This window comes from Pavona decussata, unplaced genomic scaffold (assembly GCF_977016875.1).
Source record: "Pavona decussata unplaced genomic scaffold, jaPavDecu1.1 SCAFFOLD_4, whole genome shotgun sequence".
NCBI lineage: Eukaryota > Metazoa > Cnidaria > Anthozoa > Scleractinia > Agariciidae > Pavona > Pavona decussata.
Window position 1 is genome coordinate 1,168,942 of NW_028145428.1, and position 10,771 is coordinate 1,179,712.

At 38.7% G+C, this 10,771-nt stretch overlaps 1 protein-coding gene across 1 annotated transcript; it reads left to right on the forward strand.

Annotated features, from left to right (window-relative positions):
- LOC146489678 (uncharacterized) lies at window positions 1-7,050 on the forward strand. The gene is made up of 6 exons (XM_085104402.1): window positions 1-283; window positions 1,353-1,418; window positions 2,880-2,965; window positions 4,092-4,209; window positions 4,812-4,870; window positions 5,920-7,050. Exons 1-6 carry the CDS (start codon window positions 38-40, stop codon window positions 6,023-6,025), a joined length of 681 nt encoding a protein of 226 aa, XP_084960528.1. The 5' UTR covers window positions 1-37; the 3' UTR covers window positions 6,026-7,050.
- The last annotated feature ends 3,721 nt before the right edge of the window (window positions 7,051-10,771 follow it).

Genomic DNA, 10,771 nt, shown 5'->3' on the forward strand with positions numbered 1-10,771 from the left:
TTCAGGGAAAAAGGTACACATCATAACGACATCATGTATGGGGACACAAATTGTACCGATAAGAGCTTGTGATACGTACATCTGGATGGTGTGGACAAGAAATATGGATTTGGACAGCAAAATTTCTGCTCTAAAAGATTTTGCCTCGTTTGGATCTTCGTCCAAAAATGGCTCGTCTTCATCGCGAAGTAATCAGAGTACTCAAAATTCTAACTCATCCTCACAAAATGGATGGGGAAATTGGTTTGCAAAAGGAGAAAAGGACCCAATTTTGCCGTCTCTTGTAAGTTTGTCTTTAGGCTACATGCTTAAATATTCCTGGTTATTTGGTCGTTTCTTGTCTACCAGAGTAAAGTTAACAGCTATTGTTATGTCTAAGAAAATGGTGGTGGTGTTGTGAAAAACCTAGTGTACAGAAGTGTACTCTCATTCCCTCAAGAATACTTCTGTAATTATAATTTGCAAAAATAATTGAAAAATGTACCCCCCCCCCTCCCCACGCAGGCTGATTCCCGAAACCTCCTATTCTTACTACCCCAACCCCTGTATTTTGGAACATTATTAATCTGGAAATTCTGTGGGGTCTAAGTTGCCTCTCTTAACATTCTGTAACTACTTTGAGGTAATTTTAAAATATTAGAACTGTCGTTCTTTTCTAATTCATTCATTTAATAAGACAAGTTATGGACCTGGGTTATGGGCAGCCTCTGCCTGGTACTGATTGGATAATTCATAAGGTCCAGGGTACAAGGTTTGGCCAGACTTGATGTTAGGGATTTGTGACAAATGTCTTACATACTTCTAGGATTTGAATGTTGATGAGTGATAAATCAAAATGTGAAAGAGATGTGATGTTCACCAGGTTTAAAACATAACATCGCTTTTCTTTCACACATACCAATCGTCAACATTCAATCCCAGCAGTATGCAGGGTGTCTGTCACATGAGCCTAGTTTAATGGCTAGCTACCATGAGTCTCCTGTAACTCAGTGGTAGAATATCTGAACTTGGAATTCAGAAGGTCTTAGGTTCGACTCCTGTTGGGAGATATTTTTGGATTTTGTTTTTCCTTAGGATGCTTGTGTCACTGATTGAAAAATTCATCTATCATTTATTCACAAGGCTAATCTTTTATTGAACATAACATCACATTTCTTTCAGAATGAAACTTCTTTACTTCACTTAATTTGTAATTGCAAAATTATAAGGAAAATGCACCCCCCACCAATATACCTCTGATCACTTTCAAATAATTTTGGAAATTATACTCTCTCCCTAAAAACACCATCCTCTCCTGGAAAAAATTAGTCTCTTAGGTTTAAACTAGATTTTGTTTTTATGTTTTGATGCAGACACGAACTCAAAGAATCACAGGATTTTTTATGTGCCTATTAATGGGAGTTTTCTGTTTTGTTATGGTAAGCCTAAGTTCATTTAAAGGTAATATTATTTTAATTAGTACAATAATGTTAATTTTGTTGACAGGCCTGAGTGGAGACCAACTTGTTCTTTAATCATAATAAGCTATTAGCAAAATGCAAGTAAAATTATGAGATAATTGCAGACTTACATGTAATTAGGGAGCACTTAAGTGCTGTTTCCAATTGTGACGACAAAATCTGAGCAACAAGAAACCCATTTAAGCAGTCCATTTCCATGGTCCATTTGTGTGGCTCTAGAAAAATATCCATAGTAGTTACTACTACAAGAGAATTTCATTTAGGACTCCTATCTTCCTGGTTTCTATTTTTCAAGGAAATGATGACCTCCCCTCCCAACCCACCCCTTTGAATTCTTCACAACTTAGAAGAGATTGACTCCATCTGGAAATAGTTAGCTAAAGTAAATTCTCCAAAACCAAGGTTGTCTTCAGTTATGTGTTGTTGCCGTTTATTAGCGATCATGCAATCTTAACCAATAAGGGAAGTGGTCAAGACTTCTATACTTGAACAGGACCCACCAAACCACAAATTGATAGATGGTGGTCTCTTCATCCACCCTCTTCCTTAACCTCAAAAGATGGTGTTTTTATTGCATATCAACCCCTTTATCTACTGTAGAAGGAAAATTGACAGTGAGATTCAAACCTCACTTTTCTTGTGTATCTAGCAATACAGACTCTTGCTAGTTGAATATATATGTGTCAATAACTCAAATTAAAACAAATCAAATTTTGTTGGTAATCTTCACGAGATAGGTCGCATGTTTTTGATAACCCCCCCTCACCCCAGACAAGGTGAGTCCTCATCGAACAAACTTGTTATGACCAGTTCCCTAAGGGGTAAATGTGCACTCATTAAGGCAAAATACAGGATATAGCAATTGTCTCTAAATGAAACAGATAAACTAGAAGTTTCATCTGTCAAATAACCTTGACATTACGTTTGTCATTTGTTTTAAACACAAATAGAGGATTGCCTTGAATGGCCATGGTGGACATCAATAAAATTTTACTGCCATTTCCGGCATTGTGAACAAAATAAATTTTTGACACAAAATTAAGGGCAAATGGAAAATGACACTTGACAGGGTAAATCCCTCAAAATGCCTATTAAATTTCCATTACATGTACCTGCTGTTTTGAATCAAAATTGACAAAACAGTTGATGGCATAAATTTACAGTTGAATTTTTGAACTAAAATGTAATTATGTACTTTTCATGACATTTGCTGGAGATACAAGTACAAAACCTGTAGTGTTCTCGTTATTCCTTTAATATAAATTAAAGAATACAAAAGGCCACACAAAGCATTATCTTAATATTCTTGTGTGGTTACTGTAATTGTCCACTTATTGTTAACGAGTGTTTTATTCCTTTAAGCTGTGTTCCAGGTTTACTTGTTATGTTTACTTGTTATGTATGTTTATTTGACTTTAGGCTAGCTTTGTTGCACCTTTCATGATCTTAAAGGCACGCAAATTTGTGCTTCTTTACACGATGGGCAGTTTGTTCACAATAGGAAGGTAATGTACTGCATCCATGTTGTTTGATAACCACAATCAGCTGTCATTAGCAGCCAGAGACCTTCTAGTCATTAATTGTGAGACTGAGAAGCCACATTCATCTGATTCAATGACTGTGGGCTTTGTGTCTCATTTGAAAAATCTTCAACAGACACATAGTAGGATCTCATGATGCTTAGTTTGGCCATCGTTACATATTTGAATTAACAAACATAATTATCCTGGTGATAGAATATATCATTTTGAAATTATGGTCAAATTTGACTCCTCTGCACCCAGTGAGTTTGACATGACTAAAAGACGCCTTATAAGCATTTAGTTGCCAATTTGTGCCTGTTGAATGTTAACCAAGATTGTACAGAATAGTCCATTTTACAGTTGCATGCTTCGTGACCTGGCCTTTGATAGAGACCTCACTCCTTTTCATATGTTAATCAGTTTTCTCTTATGCAAACCATACATTTACACACAAAAAGACCAACATTTGTATGTTTCTTCTGCAACCCCTCACCTTAAATTACTTGACAACTAGAGAGGTCTTTCTCATTGTTTTATGATGTTTATTACGTTTGCAGCATTTTGCTGTCTACATTCATGAAGCTCACAATCTGAGCATGGAATCTGTGTTGACAATATTGTCACCACGATGTCCTTTGCTGAACTGGGTTTTGGCTGGCATGGCTGCATATAATCTGACAATGACAATCCTAAGCAAAAAGGAGTTTGGGGAGGGGGATTGTTTTCATTCGTTATATACCTAGACTGTCACTCAACAAAACCAGCAAGTTGTGATTGGTTAATGTTTGGTCATGTGCCCCTGATCAAATACAAATGCATCCCGACCGGGATATTCCTGCAGTTGTTGCCCTCTCAGTTGTTTGTTTGTTTGTTTGTTTTGCTGTGATTGTTGAAGGGAAAGTCTAATATATAACAAACCACTTAATGTATCCATGGTTCCTCGGGAAACTAGTTAGTTTTGTTTTCCCTCGAGTCCTGATGTTTCCCGAGACAAAGTCTTGGGAAACATCAGGACTCTCGGAAAAACAAAACTAACTGTTATATTTGAACGGGTTCAAGTGATCATTTTTCAAGGTTTGACAAGTTTATTTTTTATGCTGTATTTCAGTTTTTCTTTATTGTGGGGTCCTGTTAATCATGTCAAGCATTTATGTTCCTTTGGAAGACTTCCCTTTACTGCTGCTTATTTTGGTTCAATGTTTGCTACACTCTACATGGCCATGATTGTAAGTACATGTAAATTATTCCAATGCATTTATTCACATATTTAAAGCTTTGAAATTTGCCTTGTAATATCTCCTGGCCTTTTTCCCATTCCTAGAGAAACAGTGTTAGTCAAATCAAGTATTATAAATGGACATCCTCACAATGGTTGTGGTCACAGTGCAGGGTTTAATCATGCTTGTCCTAAAATTCATGTGTAAACCCTAAAAATGCCCATTTTGAGATTGCACAGACAGTGATGTTAAATTGACACCAAAAGCAGCCATCTATCTAAAGTATGTACATGTAACAAAGGAGCGTAAGCAGATATTTTGTATTAAGATCTTACTATACATTGCCAGAGGCCCAGTGAAAAGCTTTAATAAACATCGATATCATTTGTCCTTTTTTTGTTTAAAAGACAATTTTTGGTCTCATTGAAGCCTAGTGGAAACTTAAATGATGTACTGTATTGAAAACAAGTTAGCTTTCAGGATCTGATACTGTAGTTTGATACTTTAACTTTTTTCCTCATCTATTCAAGAACAAAAATATGTTAGCAGTGCAAGAAATCATTTCCGCAAGTTGTATCTTTGCTCCTAATTTCTGTGATGTTTGATTTCAGGTAAAAAGCACAATTCTAACGGCAGTTTGTGCTGTGGTACAAATCCTAGCTCTGATATGGTGAGTTGTTATGTCAGTCAGTACACCTGAGGTTTCAGAATCAGAAAGAATTTAGTGCAGTCTAAACTTTTCCTTGAAGTGCAACTCTGTGCGTCACTGTAATAATTACAGTGACGCACAGAGTTATTAATGCATCTGTTTGAGCTAAGATGACAAGAAACGTAAAATCCACTATCAGACTGACAAAAAAAAAATTATAGGTCGGACTTTTTGTAACTCCATAGACTTATTGTAACTCAAGGCAGTCCAAATGGTTGGCACGTAACCAACATATCACAGCCAACCCAAATGACTGTCACTTAATTTGACAGGCCACAGGGAACCCAATTTGCTGCCTCTAACTCCACATACCGCAGGTAGCTCAAATGGATGGCACTTAACTCTGCGTACAGTGGCGGTTAAAAGTACATTGTAAGTTGACAGTGTCCTTTGAGTTGCAATCCTCAACTCAAACTTGATAGTCAAAGCTCACAAATATTAAAGGTTGAGGCTCAATCATCACTGAATAATCAAGTCAAGCAAAGGATCTTGTGAGTTCAAGAACACGTATGAGCTTGTCACCTGACCGGTTCCTCCATAAACTTAATTACAACTAATTACATCTCACAGCTCCTTTAAAATGAAGTATAAGAGCAACAATAAATTACAGGATAAAGAATGTTTCTAAACATTTTAAATGTCATGTTGCAACTGAACAGATGCTTATAGCACCCAATTTGTTGAAAGATGGAGGCTAACTGGCTTACAGTTTAACCGGCTTTTGGATTTTTTTAGTTGTTGTAGATGCCTGGTGATGACTTTTTTCCATAATTTTCCAAAAACAGTACAATACTGGTTCAGTAAACTACATATGGTCTTGGTTTGATTTTTATCACAGTAAATGCCTCTGCCATAAGAACAGCATATACCATATTGATTAACCTTCCATAGACATTGAATATACAGTGTAACAGAATATAATATTGAACGCAACATTTTTAGAGTGTAGTCCCCATGGGATGAGTAGGTGTTTGTTGCCCCCAGCTTTACTGGTTTCAATTATTTTTCAGGTACTTTGTCAGTTACATTCCAGGAGGTACTACAGGCATGAAGTTCTTTACGAAGCTTTTCTCATCTGCTGTCACAAAGACAGTTTCTAGCACTCTTCCTGTCTAGTAGCAATGAACAGTGGAAAAGTGGCTTCTGTCTTAGCAGTCCTTGGTGCTATCAAGGTAGTCAATCTCCTTAACAGGGACAAGTGGCTTGTTAATCTGTTGATCTACCATTGCAAATACAGTAGAGCAGTTCAGGTCAATAGAGTGGGATTAAATCATGCAAGGCTTGGAATCAGAAATATCCTGTCTAAACAGGGGAGGCCGTGGCAAGCTAGATCTACTTTAATAACATCACATGTATAAGAACTAGAGGAGCTTAGACATCAGCATCTCTTGAAATGGTTTGTTCATCCATCATCGTAAACATCCAGACAGCTGAGCACGAACGGATAGTGGGAAGTGTGGGAGTTGCTCATATTAGTGACAGCGAGAGAGGGATCTTTTAATGCACGAAAATGGGCTTTTTGGGGGGTAACAGTTAAAGCCTCAGGCCTCTTTTTGGGTCTAAAAAACTTGGCCTCCTGTTTCACGAAATCATTTATATACCAGAGGATCCGCCTGGAAAGGTAAGGCAGACTGATGGCAGCTGTTTGTCAAGTCAGCTGGGATGTTTTGACTGTCAGTGAATGTAAGGTTCAGAAGTGACTACTCCCTATAAGCAGGGTTGCCGCTCTACTGCGTGGTAATAAACTGTTGTGGATAGCTGTGATGAGAAGACATAAAAATGTTAATGGTCTATATATTATTAGACGAATTTCTGAACGCAATACAGTAGAAAATATAGAGCGTAAGGAATATTTATTACCTATTATTTGAGAAGCAAAAGTTTAAAAATGCAGAACACCATTATGGTGGGAGCAGTATTATACATAGTGTAATATAGTGTAGGCGCCACCCAAATAGATACCGGCTGGTAATCCAAAACAAAAGGTCTGGGCCCTGTTGCGCAAAGCCCGGTTAAGCTAATCCTGGGTTAACGTAAACTTTGATTCAAGTTTAATGACTAATCAGTAGATTCTTCCAAAAGATTTTTATCCTTTAGTTTTGACTTAGACTTTTCTTTACCGTTAGCTTAAAATTAGCGAGATGAAAATCTGGATAATTTTTAATTGAGGGTTAGCGTTAATCGGCTTTCGAACAACCGGGCCCTGGATAGCAGCAGACAAGGTAATAATATGCTTAGCAACCTTGCGTTTGAGTGGAAGCCCGGCTGGAGTTGACTTTGATCGGTGCTTTTCAGATGTAAATGCAAACTAGTGAGCATAAGAACGACATGATTTTCATATGAAGAGCACTGAGGTTTGTATCAAAAAGTTAACTCCAGCCTCGATACCACTCAAAGGCCAGGTCCATAAGCACACAGCGGAAGGGCTGAGAGTATAACCGACCCAAACGACTTTTCTGACCACTTTTTGTTGTTTTAGCTCGGATCCACTGGAATTTTTGCATGTGGCCTGAAATTCTTTCAGGAAATGTTGCTCCAATGTTGTATCCGCTGCTTTGTGCTTCGTTTTGTGATAAAAAAAGAAATGTTGCCCATAGTCATAGCTTTTTATTGCAAACGAAGCACAAAACAGCGGATAAACATTGGAGCAACGTTTCCAAGATTGCAAGCAGTCCCTTCCTCTTTAGTCGACAAGGTGCGCTTACAGCGCAGCGAGACTGGAGCGAGGATCCAGTTTTTTCGCGTTCGGCTATTTCGCGCGACCTCTCGACTATCCAGAAAGGGACTGCTTGCAGTCTAAACGTTTCCTGAAGGAATTCAAGGCCACATGCATGTGACACTGCTTGAAAAATTCCGGTGAATCTGAGCTAAAACAACAAAAAGCCGCCTGAAAAGTGTCATTACACGGAATGCCCGCAGGGCATGACGTGTCTAGGTTTCGGTCGGGTATCTTTTTTTACGCGGGATGCCCTGAGGGGGCATACCGTGTCTAAAAACGGGTCGATTTCTTTTTTTTCTTTTCTTCTTAGTAGCTACAAATCTGTACATTAATTTATTCATTAAACTCTCCCCTCTCCTACTCGGGATGTATTGTTCTGATTGTCTTCAACAAAAGCAGGCCAATCAAAATCCATTCTTGTCGCTTATATCGTGAGGGAGGGGACCCACTCACCCCTACCTGTGTGACGTCAATGCATCATTTGATATATTTATTAAAGACGGATTAAATTGTCGCGCCGTATTGTAAAACATGTTCTGGACTCAAGTGTGCCGTTTTCAAACGGAAATTTCACCATTTTGAAGCGGTAAATCGAAAGAATAACTTCTAAGAAGCACCCGACACGTAAAACGGTGGAAATTGGTGAGAGTAAATAACAGGGTTCACCTCCAGCTGAAAATTGACCCTTGTCTTAAAAAGGGAGAAAATTGTAATTAGACGATTAGGAGAAATGAGAAAAAAATGTAGATATACTTGCTTGGTGTTCTGGTTGCCTCATAGGGGTGTTTGCATTTCTTGGTTTGAAAGTCGATCGGCAGGTGCTCAATCAGACTGTCTCTTGGCCCTAGGTCCCACACAAACTTAATTGCGCATTCAGCTTTGACTAAAGCTAAGCTGGGATTAGTTCAGTAATAAGTCAACTATCTGGGTCCTTTTGGGATCTGTAGTTTTTTTTCGTGTTACATTTTGAGTCTGGTTTCTAGCAAAACTGTAACTTATAAATTAGCAGTATAAAAGCTTAGCAGTAATTAGCAGTATAAAGGAAATTAAATACAGACCTTCGTGAACTCAGTAGCGTTAAGACTATTTTACGTCCACCAATTGATCAAGCCGACTCGGCCTAATTTGGTCGATTTTCACTCCGCGCTACACCAACAGAAAAATCTATCGGCTTACAAATTGTACCTTGCGATTGAAGCTACAAATCAGGTTGATAAATCGGTGCGTAGCCCTTATCCGACTCTCAAAGAACTGGACGCTGATGGTTAGCCTGCTTTTTTGGGACCTCACAACGCGTTATTTCCCACAAAGCCAAATATCGCAGGAACATTAGACTAGTCTTCTTTGTGAAAGATAAAGTGAAGAATGTAGCATATATTCTGGAACATTTTTTTCGAATGTTTTCTTCACCGTTGTACTGTTGTACCTGTATATATCCTAGTACGTTTATTGAATACGAAAGCTTATCGTTAAGAAACAATGTTAACTTTGGAGAGCTTCATAAATTGAACTACAGCTTTTAGTTCATTGGCGAAACTCGTCGAGGGCAAGCAGGGCCAAAGTAAAAGGGACTTCATTCCAGCCAATAAGCATGTACCAGAAACCTGTTAACAGACTCCATAAGGGAGTAGGGCGTACACACAAAAATTGTGGCGCGTGGGGCTGACCCTATCCCCAACTAAGGAGCCTGCTAATGTGCGAAAGGCTCCCACGAAGACGAGGCCTAAACACACCTTTCAGATACTGCACGCAACGTTTATTTATTTTAATTTATAATTTTTTGGAGGGGGGGGAGGGGATACTGGCACAAATCACCAGCAACGCTTTGCACTGTCAGGTATGTATTTAAAAGCCCATCCACTTTCCAGGTATGATGTTCTCACGGACTGTATATTTTATGTCCAAACCTGTTTATTTCTAACTGCTGGTAATTTATTATACAGCAGTGTAAATACAATCACGATGGGTTAATAAATACAGTTTTGCTCAGTGTCAAAATTGACCAAAATGCACTGTTTAAGCTCCAGTGAAAACATTTGCTGGGCGAGACGGCTCCTTTAGCCTCGTGCTTTCGCCGATGGCAAACGTCTGTCAAGCTGTGGAACGGATTCGACGGACATTGGACTAGCTTTCTCAATTACTATAGCTTCATCCTGTCAGCACCGTGCACCTATCAATTCTTTCTTCGACCGTTTTACTGGACAACGTAAAAGAAGCCTCAGGACACCATAGCGTATTACAAGGTAGATTGTCGTAGGGCGGTTTTCAATTCAGTGTCTCAAGACCAAAACAAAAAAGCAATTACTCTGGCCAATCACAACAGATGCAAACAGCGCAGTGAACCAATCAGAATTCAACGCAATGACCGGTAACAATACAACCGGCGCCAAGCGCGGGAAAATGCGTGTGAGCCAGTCACAATAGACCAATTTCCTTGCTTGGCTACGAGGTGTTTAAAGTGCTACTACGATCAAATTTTCTAATACCTTCAATTTCACTTGATTGGTAGATTATGTCCTGAAGTATATCATTTCCAAAGTATATCCTCGTGCGATGAAGGGAAGTGGGTTTTTTTTGCGCTCAAACTCCATTAATTTTCGTCCGCCATTGAACCGCCATGTTCCTGCGGCCTGGTTACCAATGGCAGATGGTTTCCATTGACAACAGAGTTGGAATTTCGCGGGAAAATTTAGTGACGTCATTCTCTCAACTCGCAGTTCGAGCTATCCCCACATGGCTAATTTTGTATTACGATTTGCGCTCCTGTTTTCGTAAATTCTTTCGTTTTTCCAAAAGAAACTAATTATTCATCTCAGAGCCTCAATGTAAGTTCTGTTGTGTTCTTTATTCGCCTAAGCCTTGTTGCCAAGTAACAATTTTAATTGGTTTATGGGTTTTGATTTTTTTTAAGTCGAGAAAGTGGCGCGAGTTCCCAGTGCTTACTAATCATAGAGCGTGGTAAGGGAAAACCAAAGCAAACATGAATTACTCTCGACACTCAAATAAAAACCGCTCGAGTACAAAGTGGATAGTAATACTCATACGGTTATACCTAGTAAAAACATGTATTCGGATGTAATATCTGATTAAACTATTTGTACTGTATTATATTCTGCAGTAACCAACTACACTCCACAAGAATA

What these genes read in the sequence shown, in the direction of transcription:
- LOC146489678 (XM_085104402.1), top strand. Translation starts at nt 38, where the DNA reads ATGGGGACACAAATTGTACCGATAAGAGCTTGTGATACGTACATCTGG. An exon ending in GAGTTTTCTGTTTTGTTATG is followed by an intron (nt 1,419 to 2,879) that starts GTAAGCCTAAGT and finishes ATTTGACTTTAG; the next exon opens with GCTAGCTTTGTTGCACCTTT. An exon ending in CACTCTACATGGCCATGATT is followed by an intron (nt 4,210 to 4,811) that starts GTAAGTACATGT and finishes GTTTGATTTCAG; the next exon opens with GTAAAAAGCACAATTCTAAC.